The sequence below is a fragment of the Scyliorhinus torazame genome, chromosome 10 (assembly GCF_047496885.1).
Source record: "Scyliorhinus torazame isolate Kashiwa2021f chromosome 10, sScyTor2.1, whole genome shotgun sequence".
Classification (NCBI taxonomy): Eukaryota; Metazoa; Chordata; class Chondrichthyes; order Carcharhiniformes; family Scyliorhinidae; genus Scyliorhinus; species Scyliorhinus torazame.
The window spans coordinates 170,552,936-170,569,119 of NC_092716.1; the positions used below are offsets into that span (position 1 = coordinate 170,552,936).

General features: G+C 47.3%; 1 protein-coding gene across 2 annotated transcripts in view; it reads right to left on the reverse strand.

Annotated features, from left to right (window-relative positions):
• LOC140431033 (von Willebrand factor C and EGF domain-containing protein-like) overlaps positions 1 to 16,184 on the reverse strand; it is a 633,994-nt gene that overhangs the window by 32,732 nt on the left and 585,078 nt on the right. For both annotated transcript variants that reach the window (XM_072518932.1, XM_072518933.1), the window contains exons 40-41: positions 3,415 to 3,562; positions 1,934 to 2,099 (exon numbers count right to left, since the gene is read on the reverse strand). In XM_072518932.1, coding sequence (XP_072375033.1) covers positions 1,934 to 2,099; positions 3,415 to 3,562 — 314 coding nt within the window. The remainder of the gene's footprint in view (positions 1 to 1,933; positions 2,100 to 3,414; positions 3,563 to 16,184) is intronic.

Here is a 16,184-nt window from a genome sequence, read left to right on the forward strand (position 1 = left end):
CTCTTCTGCACACGCTCGCTCTCCCCTGCACTCGCTCCCGCTCTCCCGCACAGACTCTCTCTCTCCCACACTCTCTCCCTCCCGCACACGCTCACGCTCCCTCGCACACGCTCACTCTCCCTCGCACACGCTCGCGCTCTCCCGCACATGCTCGCTCTCCCCCGCACACGCTCGCTCTCCCCCACCCACGCTTGCTCTCCCCATCACACGCTTGCTCTCTCCCGCACATGCTCGTTCTCTCCCGCACACGCCCGCTCTCCCCTGCACACACTCGCTCTCCCCCCACACACGCTTGCTCTCTCCTGCACACGCCCACTCTCCCCTGCACACACTCGCTCTCCCCTGCACACGCTCGCTCTCCCCTGCACACGCTCGCTCTCCCCTGCACATGCTCGCTCTCCCCTGCTCACACCATCGGTTGGACAAACCTGATCACGAGGTAGAATAGGGACAAGCGAGAGTGCAGACATTTTGTGACTGCAGTGATATTTTAACTCTTGTTAATAAATGTGTTAAAAATCCTTAAAAATTGGAATCTTCTCTCCGATACATAAAATATACAACAAACCAGAGAAACACAACATCCCGTATCGTACCTCTCAGTTAGGTAGCAAACACAGAGCAGAAAAGATATTGAAATAGAAAAGAGAGGGAGGGGTTGGCACCATTTACAAAGGGGGCATCCTGGTGGCAGAAACAAGGGAATGAGCTAGACACAAACCACTTGTGGGAGTATTTATCAGTCTCCTGACTGTGGTGGTTAACAGAGGAACATGTGTAAGTGTAGATCAGGCAGGCTTCGAAGACGGGTGATTGTGTAATTGTGTGTTCTCAGAAAGAACACGGCTGGCAGGGGTGACAGGTCAGATAATCGCAGGCCGGCAGCTTGTCATTTCCCATCCATTCATTTGAATGAGCGTTCCTTTCTGCGATTGCCCAATTAAAGAATTAGGGTTCAGAACTTTCATCTCAATTGGGAGAGAAATAGTTGTACTATTTTTATTTAAAAAGGAGAATATTTTGAATGAATACATTTCAGAAAGCTATCCATGTCTTCCAACCAAAAGGATGTTTGGATGAAAAAAAATCTGACAAACATTATCAATGGTGTATCAGGAAGAATAAGCGATAAAGGAGAGGATGGGACAGATTTAGGTCAAAGTGAACACTTTTCCCCAGCCTTCTTTGATGCAATTGCAGAAAAGGGAGATATAATATAGAGGGTACAAGGAAGATTAGGATAGAATTTTTTTTTTTAAACTTGTAAACACAGCTTATAGTATTGAAGCCAGAGAAATACCACAGCCGATCTCTACCTGAGGTTGGCAAAATATGTTATGCTGGCATGTTTGCCAACTCCGTAGCCAGCTGGGTCTAAGTGCCATTACAATCTTCTCATACCATTGGTCACCGAATACATCAACATTCAGTAAGGGCAGCTCCAATCCTATACAGTCCGGTAACCACTCTAGCCATTGTTCAGCTTCACTGGGGATGCCAACCAGTGCTGGAGGTTTCATCACATGACCTTTCAGCTTCAACTACCCCAATCCCATGCCTCTGCCATTAGCTATCCAACAGGTTCATCCCTGTGGCCTTCTCACACCATTTGGAAAGTGTGCAGACTGAGCAATTACCTGATTGGATGACACTTGACCATCTATCAAACAGCCTTTTTGCCCCCAGCTCAAATTTTCTGATGCCACGATGACTTTTCTCCTGGGTTGCTTGGAACAGTGCCTAGGAGGTGAATATTGAATTTCGGGAACTCTGGGACAATCTCGTAACATTGGCAAGTTTAGCCGTCGACAAGGAATGAGCCCATGAGGATTGAGAGATTGGGCAAGGATTGCCTTCCATTTTGAACAGACCAAGCTGCTAAAGCAGGTTCCTGGTGTTAAATCACAATAACAATTTATTCCACAAACGTTACCATGATAATGCTGCAAGTGCTGTTTGTTGATTGGTTGTCAGCAAGTGTTGTACCATTGCATGGGTCCTCAATATCTTTAACAATGCACAGTGTGTCTTTATTCAGTCTGGTGAGCCAGCTGTTTCCAAACTCAATGGGTGACAAAGCCTCTTCTCCACCTGGCAACCTATCACAGAGAAGCAATCCACTGTTAGTGGCCTTTAACTCGCGCAACTTCATTGTATGAACTTGAGACTAGTAATTTAAGTTAGAGATTGCCATGAAAATTCCATTTTCCAATGAAGGGAATGTCAATATCACTCTTGGCTGGGGAGGTTTAGCATTCTAACAGGGTGGCACAGTGGTTAGCACCGCTGTCTCACAGCTCCAGGGACCCAGGTTCATTTCTGACTTTGGGTGACTGTGTGTGGAGTTGTACGTTCTCCTCGTGTCTCTGTGCGTTTCCTCCAGGTGCCCCGGTTTCCTCCCACAGTCCAAAGATGTGCAGGTTCGGTGAATTGGCCACGCTAAATTGCCCTTTAGTGTCCAACGGTCAAGTGGGATTACAGGGATAGGGCACAAGATTGGGCCAAGATAAGATGCTCTTTTGGAGGGTCAGTGCAGACTCAATGGGCTGACTGACCTCTTTCTGCACTGTAGGAATTTTATGAGAATGGAATTCTCTGGCAGTGGAACACATTTATTCATTTCAAACCAGCTGTACCAGGTCAGGTATAACACAAGGACAATGCAGAATAAAGCCCCATCTACACTGTCTCAGCAGCACTGCTGGATCAGATACTAGTATGTGTTTAGGTTTGTTACTTTGGACAGCCAACTCTTTGCTTTCCCAGAAAATAGGCAAGACCTGATTACTAGGTAATGATGGCTAGTGGGCATAGCTAGGGGTAGATGCTTCATACAGTAGGAAGTCCAATACCTCAGTTGCACTGGTGTATCAATGCAGACCGGTACACCGAATGAGTGGAAACACAATAGAGTCCAGTTAATTTTGTGCATAAGACCTTTTGCTCAAGCAGCCAATTGAAGGATGGCCTGAATTTAGGGACAAGAAGAGAAAATGCTGCACAATATCAGCAGGTCTGACAGCATCTGTGGAGAGAGAAGGGAGCTACCGTTTTGAGTCTGGATGACTCTGTTAAAGTTGACAAAGGGAAGTTGGACTGTCTCCAGAGCAGGCACTAGATTTTCTGCTCGGAATGGGTAGATGGGTGCTGGAGATGCACTTAGCAATTGCAAGTAAATAAGGTGCCCTTCTGCTGACCCCACAAATTCCAGTTGGTTCAGCATTGGAGAACACTGTTTGGCACAATATACTGGGATTGTAACTAAGGAACTTTCGTGTCTGCATTTAATCTGTTCTGCATCTGACATCAGAATACTTGTTGGGACAATGTAGAGAGTTTTAATTGTCAAGCTGAAAATGCCTGTTGCCAACAGCTTCATTGCTCTGAGACATGCGCATGCACTCCATCACTTACACAAAATCATCTGACGAGTTTCCATTAAAATTGCCACACAGTCCACACATTCTTGATTGCAACGATTCAGGGACATGGATTTCTACAAAACTTTTCCCATCCCAGGTGATACTAAGGCCTTCCGGCAACTTCAGAATTGCATAGAGTCCTGTTGAAAAAAAGCACCAGAAACGATTTACCTCGAGCAACTCAGCTGGATATCGCTGTCACCTTGTAGATTAATTTCCTTGTACATTTTGTGGCATGGTAGCACTGTTGTTTCACAGCAACAGGGGTCCTGGTTCGATTCCTGGCTTCAGTCACTCTCTGTGAAGAGTCTGCATGTTCTCCCCGTGTCTGCGTGGGTTTCCTCCGGGTGCTCCGGTTTCCTCCCGCAAGTCCCGAAAGACGTGCTTGTTAGGTGAATTGGACATTCTGAATTCTCCCTCCGTGTACTCGAACAGGTGCCAGAATGTAGCGACTAGGGGATTTTCACAGTAACTTTATTGCAGTGTTAATGTAAGCCTACTTGTGGCACTAATAAAGATTATTATAATTTTCTCTCACAGTGTTGGGACCAGAGTATTGGTAAAAATAACAATTCTGCAGGGCTTTCCAAAGACAGGAAGCACTCGGTCATGCTTCCCATTTTAAGCTAGTGAGAATCTCTGGCTAAAGAATAAGAACACATAAGAAATAGGAGCAGGGATAGACCATATGGCTACTCGAGTTTGCTCCACTATTCAATTTGATCATGCTGTTGTTTTGCCTCATTTTCCCGCCTGCTCCCCATATCTTATTGAATGCCATTTTGAAATTCAAATGTACTGCGTTCCCTTCATACATGCTACTAGTTACATCCTCAAAAACTATTACATTTGTCAAACATAATTTACCTTTTGTAAAACCATGTTGATTTTGTCTGATCATACTATGATTTTTGAAGTGCAGTGTTCATACTTATTTAATGATAGATTCCAGTATTTTCCCGATGGCTGATGTCAGGCTAACTGGCCTACTGTTTGCTCTCTCCATCTTTTCTTGAATAGCAATGTTACATTCGCTACCTTCCAATCTGCTGGGACTGTTCTAGAACCTAGCAAATATTCAAAACTCAAAACCAGCACCTCCACATCTCTGAATCACAGATTGTTTAACTAACAGCAAGTTAGCTGGGCCCATTGACCTGTCCCATCCCCGTAGCTTTGCAATTTATTTCCCTTCAGGTGCTTATCCTATCATAATTATTTTGAAAGACATGATTGAATCTGCCTCCACCACCTTTTCAAGGAGTGCATTCCAGATCGTAGCCATTCTGTATAATTGAATTCCCTCATCCCTGGAAATATTCTTGTAATTCTTTTCTGGACTTTTGCCTTCACATCTGTGTTATTCTTTCCTGGGTTGTGGGCGTCGCTGACTGCCCCAGCATTTATTGAGTCAACCGCATTGTTGTAGGCCTGGTGTCAAATTTAGGCCAGACCAGGTAATGATGACAGATTTCCTTTCCTAAAGGCACCTGGTTAACCAGATGGGTGTTTACAACAATTGGCAATGGTTTCATGGTCATGATTAGACTTTTAAGTCCAGATTTTTAATAAATTCAAATTTCACCAGCTGCCCTGGTAGGACTCAAACCCAGAGTATTACCCTGGGTCCCTGGATTACTAGTCCATTGACAATACCACAATGCCACTGCCTCTCCCTGGAGATGCTAATATCCAGAATTAGAAACAATACTTCAGATTAGGCGGTACCTGTGCTTCACAGAAATTCATCATAACTTGCTTACTTTTGTAGTCTATGCTTTTATTTATAAAGTTCAGGATCCCAACTGCCTTTTAAATCATTTTCTCAATCTGCCCTGCTACCTTTATCAATTTGAGCCTGTATAAATCCCTTTCTCTCTGTTCCTGTACCCTTTTTAGAATTAGATAGGTTATATTGCCTCTCTGAATTTCCATCTACCAAAATGTATCACTTTGCACTTCTCCATGTTAAATGTAATCTTCCATCCGTCTGCCCATTCCACTAGTCCTTGTCCTCTTAATGTTTATCACTGGCCTCCTCACACTTCACAATATTCTTAAGTTTTGACATCGACAATTGTGTTGAAATTGTGCCCTGTACACCCAAGTCTAAGTCACGAATATTGATCCAGGAAAGCAATGGTCCTATTACCAATCCCTGAGGAACATCACTGTATACCGACCTCCAGACTGAAAAAAAAACTGCTCACCTCGACTCTCTGTTTCCAGTCTCTCAGTCAAATTCGTATCCATGCTGCCGATGTCCCTTTAATTCCATGGGCTTAACGTTGCTACCAAGCCACGTCAGCCACATTACTCTCTTTGTTGCCTCATCAAAATACTTGATCAAGTTAGTTAAACATTATTTGGCTTTAATAAATCCATGCTGACTTTCCTGAATTAATCTACCCTTGCCAGTGACTGTTAATTTTGTCCTGGAATATCATTTCTAAAAGCTTAAAACTGACAAGGGTACGGCATTTTCTGTTCTTCGGTCATCTGATACCACTTGTGTATATCTGTGGAGGACTGGAAGATTATAACTAGTATCACTTTGCTGAGCATCCTCAAATGCATCCCATCTGATCCTGGTGACTTATCAATTTAAGGTACAGCCAGTCTTTCCAATACCTCCCCTTTTTGGCAGCATATTCTTCCTTGGAAGAGACAGGTGTAAAGCACCCATTCAGAGCTCAGTGCTAGCTGCATTTCCCAATCCTTTCTGCATCTTGTTTCTCCTTTCTAGTGCTGCATCCTGTTTCCTTGCCCAGTCAAATTAGTTTAAAGCCTCTCCGACAGCAACAACAAGGATGCAGATCCCTGCTTTGTGGAGGCACAACTTACTTGCACAGGATTTTGTTTGGTTCAGAGCCTGAAATGGTGGGATGAGAGCATGAATATTAGTGATGAAATAATACACTGTTAAGGGCTGAATAATGACTGATATAATTATTAAACCAGGTTAAAGTCCAACAGGTTTGTTTCGATGTCACTAGCTTTCGGAGCGCTGCTCCTTCCTCAGGTGAATGAAGAGGTATGTTCCAGAAACACATATATAGACAGATTCAAAGATTCCAGACAATGCTTGGAATGCGACCATTAGCAGGTGATTAAATCTTTACAGATCCAGAGATGGGGTAACCCCAGGTTAAAGAGGTGTGAATTGTATCAAGCCAGGACAGTTGGTAGGATTTCGCAGGCCAGATGGTGGGGGATGAATGTAATGCGACATGAATCCCAGGTCCCGGTTGAGGCCGCACTCATGTGTGCGGAACTTGGCTATAAGTTTCTGCTCGGCGATTCTGCGTTGTCGCGCGTCCTGAAGGCCGCCTTGGAGAACGCTTACCCGGAGATCAGAGGCTGAATGCCCTTGACTGCTGAAGTGTTCCCCGACTGGAAGGGAACATTCCTGCCTGGTGATTGTTGCGCGATGTCCGTTCATTCGTTGTCGCAGCGTCTGCATGGTCTCGCCAATGTACCACGCTTCGGGACATCCTTTCCTGCAGCGTATAAGGTAGACAATGTTGGCCGAGTCGCACGAGTATGTACCGCGTACCTGGCGGGTGGTGTTCTCACGTGTAATAGTGGTATCCATGTCGATGATCTGGCACGTCTTGCAGAGATTGCCATGGCAGGGTTGTGTGGTGTCGTGTTCACTGTTCTGAAGACTGGGTAGTTTGCTGCAAACAATGGTTCGTTTGAGGTTGCGCGGTTGTTTGAAGGCAAGTAGTGGTGGTGTGGGGATGACCTTGGCAAGATGTTCATCGTCATCAATGATGTGTTGAAGGCTGTGAAGAAGATGACGTAGATACGCTGCAGGAAAGGATGTCCCGAAGCGTGGTACATTGGCGAGACCATGCAGACGCGCGATGTTCGTTCATTCGTTGTCGCAGCGTCTGCCAAGGTCATTCCCACACCACCACTACTTGCCTTCAAATAACCGCGCAACCTCAAACGAACCATTGTTTGCAGCAAACAGCCCAGTCTTCAGAACAGTGACCACGACACCACACAACCCTGCCATGGCAATCTCTGCAAGACGTGCCAGATCATCGACATGGATACCACTATTACACGTGAGAACACCACCCACCAGGTACGCGGTACATACTCGTGCGACTCAGCCAAAGTTGTCTACCTCATACGCTGCAGGAAAGGATGTCCCGAAGCGTGGTACATTGGCGAGACCATGCAGAAGCTGCAACAACGAATGAACGGACATCGCGCAACAATCACCAGGCAGGAATGTTCCCTTCCAGTCGGGGAACACTTCAGCAGTCAAGGGCATTCAGCCTCTGATCTCCGGGTAAGCGTTCTCCAAGGCGGCCTTCAGGACGCGCGACAACGCAGAATCGCCGAGCAGAAACTTATAGCCAAGTTCCGCACACATGAGTGCGGCCTCAACCGGGACCTGGGATTCATGTCGCATTACATTCATCCCCCACCATCTGGCCTGCAAAATCCTACCAACTGTCCTGGCTTGATACAATTCACACCTCTTTAACCTGGGGTTACCCCATCTCTGGATCTGTGAAGATTTAATCACCTGCTAATGGTCGCATTCCAAGCATTGTCTGGAATCTTTGAATCTGTCTATATATGTGTTTCTGGAACATACCTCTTCATTCACCTGAGGAAGGAGCAGCGCTCCGAAAGCTAGTGACATCGAAACAAACCTGTTGGACTTTAACCTGGTGTTGTAAGACTTCGTACTGTGCTCACCCCAGTCCAACGCCGGCATCTCCACATCATAATTATTAAAAATCTAACAGGCTTAGTACTGGGTCATTCATAGCTGAAAATGGCTTCTCAAATAAACGCTTGCAGTTCTACTCAGTGAGGTTCAATTAAAAGACATTTGTGCTGTTTATTCATATTCAGAATATGAACATAACGTTCAAGGATCAAGATCAGCACAGTTTGTACTTAACTACACAAAATAAGTGGGGAGAACTTGAGCTCAGACTGGGATATATGAACATCATATGTATTGGGTACAGTCAGGCTGCAAAGAGATTTGAAAATTATGTCAAGTCTTTTAGAAATCAATACACTAGCAGGCGGCATTGTAGCTCAGTGGTTAGCACTGCTGCCTCAAAATGCTGAGGACCCTCGTTCGATCCTGGCCCTGGGTCACTGTCCATGTGGAGTTTGCACATTCTCCCCAAGTTGGCATGGGTCTCAACCCCACAACCCAAATGCAGGGTAGGTGAATTGGCCACGCTAAATTGCCCCTTAATAGGGAAAAAAAAGAATTGGGGACTTTAAATTTATTTTTAAAAAGATGGAGGTGATGGATGCCCAGGATTTAGTCCAGGGGAAGAGTGGAAGTATGAACTCGGCAACACATGCAATGTGGAGTTAGGAAAGCCAGCATGGAGGCATTTGAGAGATCAAAGGTGTGGATTAGAGCTTTGGCAATCATTTTTTCTTTATAAAGTTAGGGTACCCAATTCATTTTCCCCCCAATTTTCCACCTATCCGGCACATCTTTTGGGATGTGGGGGCGAAACTCACGCAGACACAGGGAGAATGTGCAAACTCCACATGGACAGTGACCCAGGGCCGGGATCGAACCTGGGATCTCGGCGTCATGAGGCAGCAATACTAACCACTGCACCACCGTGCTACCCGCGAGCTTTGGCAATCATAATAGAGAGTTGGTGAAGGAAAGAAAGTGAAAAACATGTGCATTTATATATAGCCTTTCATCGCTCCAGCAAGTCCCAAAGTGCTTCAAAACCAATGAAGTACATTTGAAGTGCAATTGTTGTATTATAAGAAACACAGCAGCCAATTTGAGTGAAGAAAGTCCCACAAACGGTATCCACTTTAATAATGAGCGGATAATCTGTTTTACATGTTGCTTGAAGGATTGATGTTGGGTGTCATGGGAGTGTCTCTTTAAGAAAGGTTTTTGTATTATCACATGGCTTCAGTGATGTCACTGTGTGGCTAGAGCTGGTTTGTGGCTGTGTGTGAGTTTTACTTTCGCTTTGAGTTTTGGACTGGTTTGAACGGCACAGGATGAAAGAAGTATCTTTCGCTATCTTCCTTTTAAAAGCTGTTCCAGACTGCCTGGTAACCTAAAAGAGATAATTGCTTTCTGGAAGGAATTCAAGTGTGCTGTTTGAAAAGTGAAACAAAATATCAATGACAACAGTCTTATTCAAGTGAGAATGTTGTGTGCTGTGCCACACCTTTGGAAAGTGGATTTTGTTATTGTCAAAGGGGAATTCATTAAGGGTTATACATAGATTACTGTAGCTGTGTGTGGTCTTTATGTTTGTAATTGATAAAAATTCTTGCTGTGCGTGTTTACACAAAATTCTTAACTAAATTCTGAGAATAAAGCTTGTTTTTTTTGATTAAAAGCGTCTAAGAGACTTCCGGTGGCGGCGATGAGTGAGTGAGCCGCACATTCGGTGGCTCTCACTCCGGCGGTATTTGAGGACCTGGTTCCCCGGTTTTGCAGGATGGTGGAATGCTGGAAAGATGGCCACGGAGGTGCTGAGGAAAGGGCAGGGCTGCATGGAACCGCGGGAGAGCAGGAAGCAGCAAAAACGGGAGAGGAAAGGACAAAGGCAAGGTACAGGGGAAGCTGACCCGGGAGCAAAGATGGCGGACCTAGGACCCGGCGATCCAGCAAGTGCTGGAAAACATGCTGCAGGTGATAAAAAGCAGTTTTGAATCGTTGAAGCGGGATAACTTGGAACCACTTCAGAAGGCAGTGGATCAATTGAACCAGAGACTGGATGCCCAGGACGAAAAAGTTAAGGAGCTGGGGGAGGCGGTGGAGGAGCAGGCGGACGCGCAGACGATTGCTGCTGTGGTGTTGGGTGCTCTGGTGCACAGATGAGCCAACACAGTTGTATGTGGTACAACTCTATTTTATTATAACTCTTATAATACAGTTCGTTCTGGATACTCTGCACGTGCTGTCTCCCTGAGTGTCTTTGGCAATAGCTGTGTCCTGGTTCTCCTCTGCAGCTCTTACTGACCACCAGGGGTCGTGTCTGTGCTTTTATATCTTTCTGTCATTGGTTGTGGTGTTGTGTGTTCTGATTTGTCTGTTGGTGTGTCTATCATGATGTGTGTGTTTGAATATCATGACATCCCCCCTTTTTACAAAGACAAGTGCCTACGTGGTTATAAATATAATTGTGTCGTGAGTGCATCTAAGAGTGTGCGTTTGTGTTGTGTACAGCGTGTGTTTATGACGTAACTATTTACATGGGGCGATGTCGGGTGCGTCACACTAACAAGGTTGTACCATAACAAAACTTGGATGCGAGAGAAAAAAAAAACTTGAACATTGGTCCGGTCAGACGATATCTGGAACAATAAACAACAACAGGTTATAATACAGACGTGTTTGACTTTTTGAACGTATTAACAGCGTTATAAGTCCAGTCTAATGGGTGACCGCCTCAAGAATGGGCTGGTCCTCAAGCCGGTTCAGCTGTGGAGATTTGGGGTCACACTGGTTCACCTTGGACTGTTGGAGGTGATGCTGTTGCCGAAGTCTCTACTTTACCATTTGCTGTACTTCATGCAGTGCTTGGTTTTTTTCATTCTTGCAAATATAACATTCAACATCTTTGTTAGTGGTGCCCTGGCTGTGGTTTGGTTCTGGTGGCGATGGAAGGGGCATGATCCGTGGCATCTCCACGAAGTCATCCTTGGGAACCAGTGGAGGATCCGGCGTGTGCGTACGGTGCAGTTGCGAGCGTGGAAGGCGGCACAAAGCCCGCTGATTGCGCCTACGCACCAATCCATCCGCCCTGCATGCCAGGAACAAGGTGGAGTCTGTTTTCTTTTTATGTTTGTGGTGGACGGCATCTTGTAGCCGATGGGTCGTTGCCATCGAAGTAGCACCATCACTAATATCATGCAAGGCGATGACTGTGCCAGATGTGGAAGTTGGCCAAGACCGTGTACGCTGGTTCCGGCCTTCTGCTGTGCCGGAAGGGCGACTCCGCAGAGAAACGTCGAAGCATGTCGCCTTGGAGAGAGAATTGTTGCTCGCATCAACGTCTGGCGATGGCGCGAATTAGTGTGTCCATCTTGGACCGCCGGTGCTGGTTGCCACTGCCGACCCAGTGGGACTGCCACGCGATCCATTCCCTGTCGCCGTGGCATCTGCCGTCACCCTGAGCGTGCCATCACCGAGGCCGCGACACCGCCCGTCCGGAGCAAGGTCTGGCGTGCGCAAATCAGAGTCGGCGCTTGGCTGCTCCCCATCTGGAGTCCGGTCTGCCTTCCGCCGATGCCCCCCGTCCGGAGTCCCAACAGGTTCACTGGAGGCAGCCGAGATTCCCTGAAGCTGCACTTCTGGAGTCGGAACATGCAGGAATGCACCAACCAGTGGAGAGGCTCGAGCCATCGAGGGTGGAAGCGGTGCGCCGCCACCGCAGTCGTCAGTGGTCCCACCGTGATCGTTGAGTGCCTCGGTACGCACTAGGCGAGGTCTGTCACCTTGCACCTTTTGCATGGGAAGTGGGATGCTGTCGTCACTCGTCTCACATCCCGTGGATAGATCGTCATTAGCAGCTTGCTGTTCACTAGGGTTGGGTAAATTGTCAGAGTTTTCATCTGGTGGTGCACACCATGTCGGTGGACTGTCATTGTCTTGCCATTGTCCTTCATTTGGGCTTTTCTTCTTTGGAACTTTAAATCTTCCCCCAGACATTGCAGAACCTTGTTTATTACCCCCAAATTCTCCCATATGTATGGTCTCGAATATAGGATCCACTGTTTCGATCGACATTGTACCATTTTCCAAAGAACATTCCGTTTCACTTTTCTTCTCAGGTACCTCATATGTAACTTTGTTTAATGTACATGCCTTCATGGTCTCTGGGTCTGATTTTGCTGGGACTGGCATGGTCACGGTCTCTCTTTTACTGTTCTCAATTGCCCACATTATACTCCCCATACATAACTGCTTAATCACTGGGGTTAGTGTGGTACAATGGACAATCGGGTCGACCTTATCTGCATCTTCACCATTAGTGGAAAGCACACTTGGTTCACTTGAAACTGCTGTGGGTTTTAAATTCGTTGTCTGGCTACTCGATGTCGGTGTCCTCAGGATTCTTGCTCCAATGTTCTGCTCAATAATCAGTGGAGTGTGTATAGGTTCAATGCAATTAATGTTCCCCTCCAGGTTTGAAGAGTCATTACTGACTAACTGCTGGTCTCCGAAGTTGGGATTTTGCGGCATTGTGTTGAAGGGAGACATTTGTCCCTGCTGTAGATATGATTCAGGTTGTGTTATTTCCATTACCTGAGGATCAATGTCTTGTCCATTTTTTCGATCCGTACTAAAACACTGGCAATTCTCAGTCTGCTCCTTGCAAGTTAAACATTCAATTAATTTCGTTAGCAAATCCTCAGCATCCTTCTGTGGCCATGCAGCATTATTAATCTCTGTTCGGCTACAATGATCCTGAAGGTCAGCGCATAAACCTTTTTTCTTCGGGCTTGGACGAGGCGATTCCTTTGGCTTGTCTTCAGTTGGGCTTGAACAGTCTTCAGCGCTGTGCCCTTTATTGTAGCATGAGAGACCGTCATGGTCATGCTGCTGTGTAGTGGAGCATGGTAGGCTGTTATATCCTTCTTGCTGTTCACGGGAGCATGGCAGACTTGCATCGTCTGCCGCTGGTTGGTCAGGAGAGGTTGCTAGACCCTCATGGTCTTGTTCCTGCAAGGACTGCGCTCTGGAGTCTTGCGTTCCTTCCATCGTGGAGTCCGTCCACGAGCTCTCTGTGGAGGCTTGTGACACTGGAGTCACTTCTTGTTCGTGCAAGGACTGCGCTCTGGAGTCTTGCGTTGCTTCTATCGTGGAGGCTGTCCACGAGCTCTCTGTGGAGGCTTGTGACACTGGAGTCACTTCTTGTTCGTGCAAGGACTGCGCTCTGGAGTCTTGCATTTCTGCAATTGTGGAGTCTGTCCACGAGCTTGCTGTGGAAGCTTGTGACACTGGAGTCACTTCTGGTTCATGCGAGGACTGCACTCTGGAGTCTTGCATGTCTTCTTTCATAGAGTCGGGAACGTTGAGCGGGACGTGGACCACGCTCTGTGTGGCAGCAGGGCACTCTTCGTGTGCTTGCACCGCTCCCTGTCTGTTAATGTCAGGCTGCAGCATCATCCGGTACTGATAAGTTGGAACGTCATATCTGCTGGATTGAAGATCCTCAAATCCGAAAAATGAATCCGCATCTGCGTCGGATTCAATGTGGGGGCCGCCAATGTGCAACACGAAAGGTTCGTCCGAGTCATAGTCATATAGGACCACGGAGCTATCATTGGGCTCGCGAGGTCCGGAAACACTGTAAAAATCGTCATCGAAGTATTCAAGGTCGGAATCATCGGCTTGTGCGTAGGTAACTGCTTGTCGGAGGGTTCTTCGGAGGTTAAATTCATCTCCTGGGTCAATTTGCGGCACTGTGCTGTCATTCCAGGTGAAGGAAGGTTGTTTTACAGCTTTAACAGATTTTTGTTTTTTTGATTTGGGACGTTTCCCTTTTAAATTGGATTTGGGACATTTCCTTTTTAAATTGATCCAGTCTTGGGCCTCTGACATCCTGACGCTCGGTATGTAGCACGTAGGAAGCGACTGCGCATGCTCAGATCGCTGTTCCTTTACCGATGGCCGTTTTCTTGACTGCGCATGCGCAGCATCTCGCGCATGCGCAAACGAAACTTCCGGTTCTGCGCACTTCTCGCGCAACTGTGCTAGCGTTATACCTTTAGCAAGATGGCCGCCGACCTCGACCCAGCCTTTTCTCAGGCCCGGGATTTCGGGCTCCGGGATCCCAGCCACGAGGTGAGTACTGCAGCTTTTCTTACCTTTAAGTCCCCATTGGATTGCGTATTCTTCACAGTACTTGGCGAATTTGCCCATGACTGCCTGGTAATCGTGCCTTTGCTGCCTCCTGAAGAACCTGAACCTTCTGAACATTGCTCTTGCCCTTGCACCGGCGACGGTGAGGAGAAATTCAATTTTTTCCTTATCATCCAGGTCCTTGAGTTCAGCTGCCGCCAGGAACAACTCGAACATTTGCCGGAATCGCCGCCAGTTTTCGTGGAGGTCGCCGTCGCACTGGAGCGCCTGCGGAACCGGGAGCTTGTACATCATGCCTGGGCACTGCTGGTTGTCTCTGTACACTGAGGTATGCCGGCAGGTATCGATCCACTCCTGTACCATGTGGTGTTGGGTGCTCTGGTGCACAGATGAGCCAACACAGTTGTATGTGGTACAACTCTATTTTATTATAACTCTTATAATACAGTTCGTTCTGGATACTCTGCACGTGCTGTCTCCCTGAGTGTCTTTGGCAATAGCTGTGTCCTGGTTCTCCTCTGCAGCTCTTACTGACCACCAGGGGTCTTGTCTGTGCTTTTATATCTTTCTGTCATTGGTTGTGGTGTTGTGTGTTCTGATTTGTCTGTTGGTGTGTCTATCATGATGTGTGTGTTTGAATATCATGACAGCTGCGCTGGAAGTCGATGGGTTGAAGGAGAGACAGAGAAGAGTGCTGGACAGAGTAGAGGAGCTGGAAAATAGAGCCCGCAGACAAAATCTGAGGATCATCGACCTCCCGGAGGGGGCTGAGGGAGCAGATGCCACAGCGTTTCTGGTTGACCTGTTGATGCAGCTGATGGGGGCTGAAGCCTTTCCGCGACCACCGGAGCTGGGGGGGGGGGGGGGGGGGGGGCACACAGAGTACAGGCGAGGCAGATGCGTCCGGGGGGTACCTCCATCCGATGGTGATCAGGTTCCATAGGTTTGTGGAGAAGGAGCGGGTGTTGCAGTGGGCAAAGGGCGCTAAGAGCAGCATGTGGAATAACAGTGTTCTTTGCATTTATCAGGACCAAAGCCAGGAGGTGGCCAGACGTCGAGCAGCTTTTAAACAAGTTAAGGAGGTGTTATTTAAAAAGCACGTGAAGTTTGGTCTGCTCTTCCCGGCTCGTCTTTGGGTCACGCATCACAGCCAACACCACTACTTCTCCGAGCCCGAAGAAGCGATGGACTTTGCGAGGGATCAGGGGCTGGTCCCGAAAAAAGGACCCACGGACGCAAGCTAGGGTCCGAGAGTTATCGTTTGGGGGGATGCCTACTGTGCCTGGACTGACGGTCGACTGTTTACTGCTTTAAAGGTGCCATGTGTTGTATTTTTGGGCAGCTTTTGCCTACGGAGGGTGCAGGGGGGAAGGGGATCCCTCTCTCGTATGCTCTTTTTTTTCTTTTCTCTTTTTTCTGCTGTTGTTGGGACCTTTCGTCGTGTTCTCTGAGTGCGTTGGAGCCTTCATTGTAACATAAAGATGGCCGGTAAGCAATGGGGATTAAAGATGTTGGTTGGGGGTTTTTTATGTCTATGGTTTTTATGTTTGTTTCGGGTGGGTGATGTACGGGTACTGTGTTACTGTGTTGCTATTTTATTAATGCTCAGAAAGGGACGTGGGTTAACACTTATCTGTGGACACAGCTGGAACTGTATTGTACCAGGAGCAGCCTCACGGTGCTGTTCGATGTTTCCATCTTGTTTGATCTTTCCCATTTTAGTGAGACTGCTCCAGTGGGGCGGAGTGGGGGATGGTGTGTTAATGAGTGGGGAGATGAGGTCGGGGAAACAATGGGAGTGAGACAAGTGGGCGCCGGAGCGATGAGTCACCGGGCTAGCAGATTGGCTAGTCAAGGGAGTCAGGTGGGGGGGTGTGAATACAGCCAATAGATGGCAGGGGTGGGGCTATCGG